Source organism: Camelus ferus, chromosome 31 (genome assembly GCF_009834535.1).
Source record: "Camelus ferus isolate YT-003-E chromosome 31, BCGSAC_Cfer_1.0, whole genome shotgun sequence".
Lineage (NCBI taxonomy): Eukaryota > Metazoa > Chordata > Mammalia > Artiodactyla > Camelidae > Camelus > Camelus ferus.
The window spans coordinates 13,868,256-13,881,471 of NC_045726.1; the positions used below are offsets into that span (position 1 = coordinate 13,868,256).

General features: G+C 39.1%; 1 protein-coding gene across 4 annotated transcripts in view; it reads right to left on the reverse strand.

Moving 5' to 3' along the window:
- Positions 1-2,778: 2,778 nt before the first annotated feature.
- The window catches only part of PPP3CC (protein phosphatase 3 catalytic subunit gamma), a 68,140-nt gene continuing 57,702 nt past the window's right edge, over positions 2,779-13,216 (reverse strand). The window contains exons 11-15 of one of the 4 annotated variants that reach the window (XM_032470920.1): positions 12,934-12,960; positions 11,932-12,013; positions 11,231-11,328; positions 4,406-4,435; positions 2,779-3,291 (exon numbers count right to left, since the gene is read on the reverse strand). In XM_032470920.1, coding sequence (XP_032326811.1) covers positions 3,065-3,291; positions 4,406-4,435; positions 11,231-11,328; positions 11,932-12,013; positions 12,934-12,960 — 464 coding nt within the window. In that variant the 3' untranslated portion in view covers positions 2,779-3,064. The remainder of the gene's footprint in view (positions 3,292-4,405; positions 4,436-11,230; positions 11,329-11,931; positions 12,014-12,933; positions 12,961-13,216) is intronic. The other 3 variants (XM_032470923.1, XM_032470921.1, XM_032470924.1) reach the window with 3 other exon arrangements.

A 13,216-nucleotide genomic window follows, 5' to 3' on the forward strand; every position in this document is an offset into this window, starting at 1 on the left:
TATTAACAAGAACTGTCATCTCATCAGTTTGAAATTTCATATGATATGGATGTAAACAAAACTGGGAAAACTGGTCCTTGGGAAATGTCGTTTCTAAAATGGGATTTCAGAGAAGTTTACACAGGAGCCCTCTGATAGGTCTAGGGAACTGATGTGAGACGTGTTGCCCCCTCCCCCACCAAAATGAGGGAGGGTGAGTAAGGTCCCTGTGGACCTTAAAGTGAAGGAGAACAAGAGAAAAGTATTTTTACTATCTTTAGAACATGCAGGGGGGAGATTTAGTAAAAACAGAAGAGGCTTTGGAAACAGCAACACTGCAGAGCGCTGACAGCAGTTAAAATGTTGGTCTGAAATGATGGTCCCAGGGAGACCACCAGGCCCCAGGGAGCACTAGGGCAAACCTAGGGCAGGCCATCAGCCATCTCAGGGGCTACTGTTTAGATGAAAACATTAAAAAATATGTTAAAACCTTGCAATGATGTCTGAAGTGAAGAACAAGTACTATTATTACAATATATCCTTAAGGTTCATGCCTTTTATTTTTCTTTTGGAAAAAAAAATTGGGGGGGTGGTAACTAAGTTTATTTTTTTAATTACTCTTTTTTTCTTTTTAAATGGAGGTACTGGGGATTGAACCCAGGCCCTCATGCACGCTAAGCACACACTTTACCACTGAGCTGTAACTGCCCACACCCACCCTGGTTCATGCCTTTTGAACGGTCTTGAGTCACAGGTGCAAATGTATATGCAGGTGCGCTGATTTTCCGGTCTGGCTTTAAGAAGTTACCTGTGTCACACAGACACACTTAGCATGCAACTTTCTCAAGTGTTGAAATACATGTCCCACCTTTCTATAAAGCATAAGAAATGCCTTTATGTTCAGAATTCAACAGGATTTTCAAACCTAACTTCCTTCAAGAGCTGTATTGTGCTCTTTTAAACCCCCCTCCAATTTTCTCGAATCATGACTTCTTAACTCTCTACTTAAGCTGATGCTGCAACGCTCAAAGGGTTCCTGTAAAATGCATCTTTCCACGTGGCTCTGTCAGGGAAAATCACTTTACCGTAATACTTTCATTTTGAGAAGAAAATTAAGATCTTCCTAAGTCTTAATGCAGTTTTTTTTTTTGCTTGTGAGGATTTGTAATAACTATGTCACTATTTGTCTGTTGATTGTAGCCCTTGAGACGGACCCCCGATGTTTCTATCCACAGACTGTCCTCAATGGAAAAGAGAAAGGGACCAGGGACTCCCCTGTTTCCAACCTGTCACGTGAACTGACTTTCACATCAGGTGTGGTTCCCAAAAGAGCGGCCGGTTCCATATTGGGGTTGGGGGAGGAAGGAGCATGAGGATATCCAGGCGACGAATTCCCCTTTGATTATAAAGAAACGATGACCAGCAAGGACAAGAACGCACGGCCTTTTTCTCTCCACTTTCACAGCTTTCACTCACAGTCCAATAAGCGATCTTTCATCTCCTTCCCAATATCCTTCCCATCTTTTTGTTTTTAATTAACAGAGCAATCTATGCCACCAGATTCCAGTCCCCAAAATGCTTTGATCTCTGTCATAAACAAATGAGGAGCTGTTAACGAGGCATAGGAAAACAGAGACAGATGGGCTAAATCCTCACTCTTCTAATAAAATTACAGGGTTTTTTTGGAAAAACGTCTCTGGTGTCCCTGAAGCTCCGACATACTGTTTGAGATACTTGCTTCAATGCCGGACTCCCACATCCCAAATGACATGAAGGAATTCCATAAATATGCACTTTGGTGTAGTGTTGCCCAGACACGCACATTCACTGCAAAGCTGACCAGTGAGTATTACGACATGGCACCTGTCACCAGGCTAAACCAAAACTGGGAGCCTAAAGATCCCTGAAATGTCCTTCATGGGTTAGCTGTGACTTGAAAAACTAAGGGAAGATTATTCAAATATTATATCTGAACACTCGGTTTTGCATTCTGAAATATGCTGACAGAGACTGACAGACAGTTCAACCTAACGAGTGCTGAGAAATGGATAATACCCCAGTAATTGGTAGGTAGGAAATCCTCACTCATCCAATGCCCCTTAGCAAGACTTCCAGTTCATAAGGGGGCCATTCTAACCTAGTCAGTTTCCATTACCCCAGTTGCTTTCAAAAATGCTGACAAAGAAAAACACAGGGCACCAGGGTCACGGGGACAACAGATGCGAGAGCTGACACAGTAACACCAAAAGGCATAGGTCCTTCTTACCGTTGAAGGTTCTACAGAGGGCCTCTAGGAAATATTTAGAAAGGTAACTTCCTTTGCAGATGGGCTAAATCACCTAGGGTTCGAAAATAAAAAGCAAAAGGATCTGGCAACATTTAAGAAATCTCTGAAGCCCTAAGGGAAGTTTAAATCCATCATGCCCATGGTTAGACCAGAACAAATTTCAAGTTAATTCTTTGAAAATCCCTCCTTACTTTTTATTTTGCCTTGCTAGAATATATTAAGAGTAATTGAGAGTCTAGAAGAAAGTAGGTTATTATGGAAAACATTTCCCTTGGCCCTTAAAATCACTGGGTTTGGGTTATTCACTTAGAAGTTCTACTATAATCAAGTTTTCCGTAAGAAGAGATGTTTTAGCCACTGACATCTAAGCGTTCGTCAGCGGTACCCTGCAGAAAGGGAAAAAAGAAAAGGAAAAAGCCTTTTGTGTTTGAAAAGTGATTAGTCTGAAATGAAAGATAATACCCTCCAAACACAGGAGAAAAGGTTGGCTAGTTCAAGTCAGAAACCCAGGGTGGAGGTTTCCAAGGCCCTTTTATTAGGGGAAGGTCCCCTTTATAGCACAAGACTTCACATATATATCAGACAATCAGATCAATTCCTAAAAATTAGGGGGGAAAAAAAGGGAAAAATAAAAGAGATGCACTTTTTATATATATTAAACATAAATTAAAAGAATTTATAAAATGGTCACCTTTCTTACAGAATAAATGCAGAGTGTATTATGAATGCACCTCCAGGTTTAAGTTGTTTAAGTTGTTCTTGTTTTGTTTTCCAATAATAAATAAATAAAATCTGTTCTTAAGTTTTGGATCCGCCTGTGCCACAGCAGGGCTCTGAGGCATTACTGGCTCTTCTTCCCTTGTCACTCCGGTGCGCAGCGTTTGATGGGACAGGGGTTACCAGTTTCACTGGCCCATCAAAGTGCTGGCTATCTTTGCGGGGTGGCATCCGCTCGTTAATTCGGTCCAGACCTCGGGCTTCTTCAAAACTCCGGATCCTGTGCTGAAGCGAAAACCCTCTGATGGCTACAGAAAAACAGGAAAGGGAGGAGCTCAGTTAGGCAGAAAAGCAACCAACTCGGAGTTTCTTAGATACAGCAACCTTCTAGAGAGGAACATAGGAGGGTGGCTGTGGAGCACATGTCTGGTAAAGGGAATAGGCAGTACTTGATTTGAATTAGCCTTGTCTGAAGCTACAGCTTCCTTAGGGCCCAAAGGGCTGCTGAAACTGTGAACGTAATTTTCATCGAAGCTCAATACCATTAATCATACCAGAAATATACGTGACAAAAAGCCCCAATTTGAAAGAGTCTATTATGGGCCAGAAACGTGCTCAGAGAGAGAGAAAAAAGGCAACCAGATAACAGAATAAGTTAAACAGGGTGGTTACTCTAATATAAACATCACACTGACCACAAAAAAAAAGTAACAAAACTGCTAATCTTTTTGTTTAGAAGGATAGCTTTTTATCCTGCACAACCAGGAGCTGAATGTAAGCTAAAAGTCTTTTAAACAATAGTTTCTAGACATTTTCTTTCTGATTAAAGTTTCGTATCACCAAGGAAAGGCATTCCCATTGTGAACCCCTTATCTAAAGAGACAAATTTATAACACAAGTTTATCAACTGCAATGGTATTTATCCTCAGATTCATTCAACAATTTGTTAGTTAAAATTTGTTTTCATAAAAACAGATAATTTAGCTCGACTAAGGGCAACCTCAGAAACGAATCAAACTAAACTCCTGTCCTCTTTAGACTCCACTCTTGACATCCTTGGGAATCATTAGATAAAGAGGCTGACTCTGACTCTCTGGTAATCAGATGCGTGTCTCCTGTGCACGGAAGGGCTATGAGATTATACCACTTGACCCCCCACCATGACCAGTTGCTTAAGCTTCAGCCATTGTTTTAAAACTGACAGAGCCCAGAATGGCCTTGAGCTGTGGAGAGGGTCATTTAAATTAATACAAAGGCAGGGCACAAAGGAAACACTTTGTGAGCCCGCCTAGGGATATCTACTCCTTTCCTCTCTGTCACAGTTCTGGTGATGCAATAATAAATGATTTCGACTGTTGACAAAGCTTTTTAAAACTAGCAGACAGACACATGATCACATCTATCACAGGAACAGGGCCATACCTTCCCGGGCCTCTACGGCTTCTATTGTGGCTGTAAGAGGCAGGAGCAGCGGCATGCAAAAACGAAGACAGAAACAGAGTGAGTGAACCAGCAGCACTGCTGCTGCACAGACATCCCCGGGCCCCGCATTTTAGCCTGCTCCCACCCGTAATAAAAGCCCACCAGTTAGAGAAGTGAGAGGATTACCGTGAAAAACTAAACTGCGGGGAAATATGAGGTGGGGAGAATTTCTAATAATTTTTAACCTCTCACTAATGGCATCAAGGGAAGCTGACTCTAAGCGTTATGTCGCTCTCCTCATTTTAAATAGCCAGCTGCTAATTTCCATTTTGACATTCATGTATCAGAATATGTCAGGTCAAATCACTTAATGTTACAACCGTTTCTCCGTTTGTGATAGCTCAGATAGTCTTAAATAAGCTGTTGCTGCATCCTATTAAAAAGAAAGTTATTTATAACTATTTCTTAATGCTTTCAAGCAACCTGCGGGGGTCTGACTGTCCTTTATAATGACTTATAAAAAAAAAGAGTGGCCTTTGAATAACATACTGGCATTTGTAAGGAGGGAAAAGTGGGTTACAACTGAGGGATTATTTCTTCTCCGGGGGTGCAGTACTAAGCTGGCAAAGGCATAAAACGATTCAATTCCGAATACAAATTCATGTACCATCTGGGATCAGAGACACAGCAGAGGCTGACATTTCCAACCCATATGGCTTCCATTCGCTGTGCAAGAGCGCAGGCCAATTACTAAGATGGCCCTCTTCTTCTGTGATGGAGAAGGAAGCGATTTAAAAATTAGGGCCAACAGGTAAACTTTCTTGCATCTTCTTTTTAAGACAGTAAAAGCCCGAAGATATGAAAGGTTACAGACTGTAGCAAGAAGGACCCTATTAGGAGAACCCCGTCAGTTCCTCCAATACCAATTTTTTAAAGAAGGCAGGGAAGAATAATGAACAGTAAGAGTTTGCTGTTCCTGCGGCTTTTTATATCAATCAGTGAGGAGAAATTGGAGGAACTGAAAATTAACTCCCCAACGCAATGTGAAAAATGAAAACTTGGAGTCAACTTATCAAGTGCTTCTTACATTTGTCAACCGTATGTAGGCATGTGTTAAAGCAATGTCACACCCTCTCAATCTCCTCAAATAGAACAAATAAACTTTCACCAGAAAAATGGCAAGTGCCTTCAAACAGTACAGCCCTGAAGCAACTGTTAGGAAGTGGGAGAACAAAGCATTACCTGAAATTGTATACAGAGTGTTGGCTTAATTAGCATTTAAAAGCCAGGTGGTAAAATGTTAACTAGTATCACGCTGTTTTGAGACCTCCTAGAATTGCTTTTTGCGTTGGGTATTTATCAGCCTGTACTGAGGGGCATTCATTGTAAGAAACAGTCAACTAAAACTGAGAAACTCTTTTTTTCTTTAATAAAATACACTTTTCTTTGGATTTCTTTACTGAAATATAATTCATATGCCATAAAACCCACTTGTTTAAAGTGTACAATTCAATGATTTTAATATATTTAGAGTTGTGCAGCCATTACCACAATCTGTGGTTAGAACATTTTCATCACTCCTCCCCAAAACCCATTTCACTCTCTCATCCCCTCCCCTTAACCTTACAGTCAACCACTGATCCACTTTCTGTCTCTAAGGATCTGCCTGTTCCAGACATTTGATATAAATGGAATCACACAATATGTGGTTTTAGTGACTGGTTTCTTTCATTTATCATGTTTTCAAGGTTTATTCATGTTGAGGGTGGTATCACTATGTCATTCCCTTTTTATGACTAAATAGTATTCCACTGTATGAAGATAACACATTTTGTTTACCCACTCATCATGTGATAGACATTTGTGTTCCCACTCATTGGCTATTACAAGCCATGCTGCTATGAACCTGTGTGTGTAAGTTTTTGTGTAGCTATACTTTCATTTCTCTGGGCATGTAACTAGGAGTCGAACTGCTGGGTCACATGATTAACTGTATGCTTAATCATCTAAGAAACTGCCAGATTGTTTTCCAAAGTACTGCTCCATTTTACAGTCCAACCAGCACCGTATGAGGGTCGCAATTTCTCTACGTTCTCACCAATACGTGTTACTATGTTTTTGACTACAGCTATCCCAGTGGGTTTAAAGGGGCATCTCACTGTGGTTAATGTCTAATGATGCTGACTATCTTTTTGTGTGCTTATTGGCCATTTGAATTTTCTTTGGAAAAATGTCTATTCAATTTTTTTACCCATTTTTAATTGGGTTACTCATCATTTTATTATTCAGTTATAAGAGTTCTTTACATTTTATAGATACTAGTCTCTTATCAGATGTATGATTTGTAAATGTTTTCACCCATGCTATGGGTTGTCTTTTTATTTTCTTGATGGCTCCAGGCTCCATTTGCAGCACAAAACTTTTCAATTTTGACGTAGTCTAACTTATAACTGATCTGTTTTTTTACCTTATGGTCTTTGTGACTCTCATTTAGTTCTTGGCTTTCCTCTTTATTTTGGCTACTAGGAAGCTTGGAGTCAAATTTGTGACTGACTCTTGGCTTCTATTGGTTTGTTTTCCTTTGTGCTCCAATTCCCAAGCATATTTATTTCCCTTCACTGTGTTGTATGTATACTGTAACTCGCCCAAATCCCTCTTGGAATCAGGTGAGGCATAAACGAATGTAGCTGAAAGGGCCGTATGGGATTGGATACTGTTAGTTGAAAGCTCTCCAAGTAAAGCTATATGAACAATAAAAGATCTTTTTTAGCTAATGTTCCAGTTTGCCAATTAACTGTGGAACTGAGACTCTGATGGGAAAAATGACAAAATAAACCTCAGTTCCTGTCAATCAATGAGAGAAGAGGAAGCTCTAAAAAGTTGGCTCCAGATTTAGTTTTGTTCTTACACATTTCTGAGATTTCCATCCGTTTTGGAGGTATCAAAAACAATCCTCTATTGAGTAAAACACTCATATTCCAATCAGGAATGAAGAGAAACTGCACATATTTGGGACTGAGAACAAAAAGTAGACCAAGGGTTATAAACAAATCTCCAAAAAACACATCTAGTAAATTCTTTTTGCTACTTATCCCAGACTTACAGATCTATTCTTTCAAATCAAGGTCTAGAAAAATTTGGTTCAGATTACAATGATTTTGTGAATCAGCAAATTTTCAGACTTTTCAGTGAGGATGCTACAGGACATTCCTTTTTCCCTACCCACGTTACTTCCTATTAACTCTAAAATGCATTGTCAGAGCTGCTCTCAGAATATCTCACGTGGCTAACAAGAAAAGTAATGGTGGAAAAGTATTTTGCTTACAAGAAACTGTCTATTATTTGAGAGAAAAAAATTCAATCTGAAATAGTTTACCGATTCTTTCTATGACACTACATTAAGAAAATTAATTATATACTTCCAAGGAGAAAATGTTCATTCTTCCTTATAAATAGCTAAACTCTAATATTTCAGTATTCAGTTTGAAAGAGGAGGAGGAGGAAATCAATCTCATAAAAAGAAGGGGGCAAGGGGGGTGTTTCTATTAATCAATAGCACTGGAATGTCCACAAAAAGCAAAGAATTCCTATGAGTGGCAGAATGACACAGAAAAAGAAACTTAAGTAGAAACAACTCAAAAAACAAGGGGGCAAAAAAGCAGCAAAACTCTTAAGTTGCTAAGGCTTCAACTCCAGTTTCCATGCCTGGATTAGTCATCCAATGATTGGATCTCGTGTCTCTTCCCCTTGCTTGACCAGATCTGTTCATTCTGACAAACATCCACCTTTTCATCCCCGGGTTCCATAAACCCCTCTCCTTAGAAGTCAGCGCCCGTGTAATTTTTAGGACCGACTTTGTTTGAAGGGGTGACTGGGGCACTGGAGTAGGATATGGCTTGCAGGCAAAGAGGCAAACTCCCTCTCTGATCTAGAAACTCTAACTCCAAAAAAATTAAAGTATAAAACATACACAAGTGAGGCACATAATGTGCACAACTCTGAAGTGTATGGCTCAATCCATTTTCAGATGTGTCTACACTTGTGTAACTGCCACCCAGATGGTGATACAGAACATTCCCACAAAATTCCAAAAGTCCCCTGTGCTCCTTCCGGGTCCATATTCTCCCACCAGAGGAAGCATCATTCTGACTTCTATTACCATTGATTAATCGGCCAGTTCTTTTTTTCTTTTCTTTTTTTGAAAGCAGAAAAATAATTTATTACAAAAGATGGTAGAAATAAATTCATCCTGAAAATACACTTTGGTCTAATTCTGGCGGGACAGCTCCTCCTCCCGAACGTGTTCTCCTACTGACTGCCCCACCGGAGCCTTATTACTGTCTTGTTAACAGTTCTTTTTTGTTTTAATTGAAGTACAGTTGATTTATAATGTTGTGTTAGTTTCCGGTGTACAGCATAGTGATTCAGTTATACACATGCACACACATATTTTTTTCATTATAGGTTATTACAAGATACTGAATATAGTTCCTTGTGCTATGCAGTAAGACCTTGTTTATCTGTTTTATATATAGTAGTTTGTATCTGCTAGTCCCAAACTCCTAGTTTATCCCTCCCTTCCCCCTTTCCCCTTTGGTAACCATAAATTTGTTTCCTATCTCTGTGAGGCTCTTCCTGTTTTGTAAATAAGTTCATTTGTATCATTTTCTTAGATTCCACAAAAAAGTGATATTATATGATATTTGTCTTTCTCTGTCTGACTTACTTCACTTAGTATGATAATCTCTAGGTCCATCCATGTTGCTGCAAATGGCATTATTTCATTCTTTTTTATGGCTTAGTAGTATTTCATTGTATATATATCTTTTGATTGGAGCATTTAGTCCATTGACATTTAAAGTAATTATTGATAGATATGTATTTATTGCCATTTTAAACCTTGTTTTCCAGTTGATTTTGTATTTCTTCTTTGTTCCTTTTTTTGTTTATTTTTGTTTTTCCTCTTGTGGTTTGATGATTTCTTTTTTATTATGCTTGAGTCTCTTCGTTTTGGTTTTTGTGACTCTGTTGTATACTTTTGATTTGTGATTACCCAATTTTTCAAGTATGTTAACTCACTGCTGTATCTTCTTGCGTTAGGCTAGTAGTCATACAGGCTCAAACACATTCTAAAAAAAAAAGGAAATAAAATCTACATTTTCTTACTCCCCTCCCCCACATTTTATTATTTTGATGTCCTCTTTTACATCTTCATGTTTATTCTTCTGCTGTTCCTGACAGTTTTTAAACACTTCGCTGATTCCCATGTTGTGAGCAGGCAGGAGCCATCTTTAAATCCACGGGCTCCGAGGAGAGAGTAATGTATTTCTCAGAAGAACAGCACTTTCTATCCCAGAAGAGTGTGTACACATTTTACAGAGTCAGCACAGTTTAGGTGAAGGAGGCACACAGGTCATTCAAGTTTAAAAATGTGACAGGAAAAACCCTGCATTGTAGAATAAGATATTCAAATGTGGTGCAAATGCTTAAAGCAGCTGATGGCCAAACAAGGCGGAACAAGGAAGGTGGTATGGGTATGGAGGTGATTATACATCCAAAAGACTTCTTTTCGTGACAAGAGATAGCAGCAAACTGAACAGGTCACCAACAAGGTGATGATAAGCGTCTGGTTGGGACCCAAAGGGATGAACTAGGGCATGAGGAAGCTGACGGAGCCCCAGAACATGCTCATCACGATGAGAGGCACCATGAGGCACCCAACGCCTCACTTAGGTCCCACTCAGGAGTGTTAGCCTGCCTGTTCCTGAACATCACATAAATCAGTCTTGCTCTTTTGTGTCTCGCTTCTTTAGTTTACATGATGTCTGTGAGACTCAACATGTTTTTCACATGATATTCATGTTATTTTTTTTATTGTTGAGTAATATTCCATTGCGTAAATATAACACAATTTGTTTATTCTGCTATTGATGGACATTGGGTTGTTTCCCATTTTTGACTCTCATGAATAAAGCTGAGGTGAATATTCTTATGCACATCCTTCAGTGGACAAATGCACTGTTATCTCTTAGACATAAACCAGGCGTGGAATTGCTGGGTTATAAGGTAGACATACATTTTGCTTTACTGCCCAACAGTTTTCCAAAGTTGCTGAACCAATTTACAAGTCCACCAGAGATGTATCGAGTTCTAGTTCACCAAAAATTCACCAACACTTGGTATTGTTAGATGTTTAAATTCTAGGCATTCTAGTAAATATGTATACAGTTCCCAATATGGTTTAATAACCATTTCCCAGAGGAGTGACCATTTTAAGCATCTTTTCATATGCTTTTTGGCCATCTTGATATTCTCTTTTGTGAAGTACCTGTTAAAATCTTTTAATCATTTAAAAAAAAATTGGTTGGTTGTGTTTTTCTTATTGAGTTGTAGTTCTTTATATATTCTGAATATAAGTCCTTTGTCAGATATATGTACTGCAAAAATCTTCTCCTGTTTATGGTTTGCCTTTTCCCTTCCCTAATCATGAATTTTTATGAATAGACATTCTTAATTTTAATGAAATTCATTTATTAATTTTTTCCTTTTAAAGTTAGTGCTTTTTACATCATATTTAAGGACACTATACCCCAGTGTTTACTTTCCATGCTTTCTTCTGGGAGTTTTTCTGTTTTACCTTTTACATTTAAGTTATAATTCATTTTGATTTAGTTTTTGTGTATGGAAAGAAGGATCAAGAGTCATTTTTACCCTAGAGATGGATGTTCAATTGTTCTAGTACCATCTATTGAAAGAAGCCCTAAATTTCCATTGCTAGGTAATTGGGAGCGCATCTTCCACGAAAGGAGCATTTCTCCTACTCACCTGTCTCAATAGTCTGCTTTCCTCCTGAGAGGACACCCAAAGGGAGTGTACCTGTAGGAGTCAGGCCCTTGAGAGTCAGCACACTCTCACTCTCTTCCCTGCAAAGGAAGATCAAAGCCCTGGGTTAATGCCAGAGTGTCTACCACTCAGGAACTCGAAGACACTGGAAGGAAGTTAAGAAAAGATGCACAGAGATGGAGGACAGGTTTTCCTCTCCCTATCCCTCCCCTGACCCAAAGAAAGGGATGCTTTCTGTAAATATTCCAATGTAAACAATTAGCGAGGTGCTTTTCAATTTGAGGCACCTTGTAGCAGGTGCTGTTCTGAAGTTTTCCATATATTATCCTGTTTAATCTTCCCAATAACCTTGTAAGGCAGATCCTGCTATAATCTCTCTTCTCAGACAAGGCAAACGAGGCTCAAGATCACACAGGTAAGAAGATGGACTTCCAGGACGTGAACACAGGCAATCTGGCTCCAGAACCCGCACCTACTCACGACACTGACTACACTGCATCTAAGCTCACACCCAAGAAATGATTGCCAGAACAGTTTCTAGTCACTTTAACATGTAGGTCTGATTCAATCTGGATTCAACCCAAAGAACCTACAGTTTTAATACCAAATTCCAATTCTAAAAAAAAAGTTCTGAAGTCAACTTCTAAATTACCCTCAAAATGTTAAGACAGACTCATCCTTACCGAAGAATTGAAAAGACCCGTGCCATCTTCCCAATGGCTCTGATTTTATTCTTGATGACCTCCTTCCGAACCGTAGTGCCTCCTTAGAGAATACAAAGAATCAGTGAGTTAAAGGAATGTGTTAGCAGGTTAGTTTAAACAAAGGCAGGATGAAGTGACTTTCTAGGTTAAAGAAACTGTTGTTAAAAAAAAAAAGAAAAAGAAATCAAAGCCAAAGTTTGTTTAAACAAACAAAAAGCCCAAGAAGTTCTAAGGGAAAAAAACACCCAGAAGAGAGAAAAAAAGAGATGAAGTAAAAAATGGAGGGGGCCACAAAAAGGACAAACTGGGTGGATCTATGAAAAGGAGGAACTTATTTGTGGTTCTGAAATGTGGAACACGGTGAAGAATGAAATACACACATATAAACAAAAATAGCTGTTACAGTAAAGATCTCTTTTGAGAATGCTGTGGGCCACCTCAGGATGCAGGGTTTGGCCTGCCAAATGGCAAGTGATGACTTGAGCAGCTGTCTTGTGCATGTAAACACAATACACAGCTCGCACTCCTGAACTTAGTGAGAGCTGCTTTCATTCTGTAATCCTCACTTACAGACTGGTGAGTTAGCGCCTACCACAGACAACTGCGCAGGACAAATTAGGATGATGCGTAAGGTATTTCACAAAGCGACATCAAAAAAGTTAACGTAAGACTTCATGTCCTTTTCTCATCTAAGATTCAGGAAACAGCTCACACAGGAGAAGCCAAGGTCCAGGCATGCATCAGGTGACCGCATTCAAAAGTCAGAAAAAGAAACATGGCCTCTCCTTCCTCGCCCCTCAGCTCTCAATATCCTGCAAGGATCATATAGCAGGGTCCAGAGAAAACACATACATTGAAACAGAAAGGGAGGATGGAGAGCCTGTCTGAAATTATTCAACTACAACTCAAAAAGTCTAATTAATAGACTGTGGTAGGACAGACAGCGAGTGTTGAGCTCGTTAGCACATTTTGGTCAGATACCTTTCTGATAGCTTGAAATGTAGTGATCTTCAGGGAGAAGAGACACCAAGAAACAAGGAGATGAAAATAGAAATATGGGAAGAGAAATTTAAGTTTGCATGGAAGAGAGGAAAAAAATCAAAGTGAAATGCAATGAGAGAAGCAGGCTATTATCTTTATCAGCTCAGAAGAGACATTCTTGGTTTCATGACAGAAAATTAAGTTACAGATTTCTTGGCAGTTATTTCTCTAATTTTTTAGAAGTTTCTAATTTTACATTAATTCACATCCATTATTATCCAAC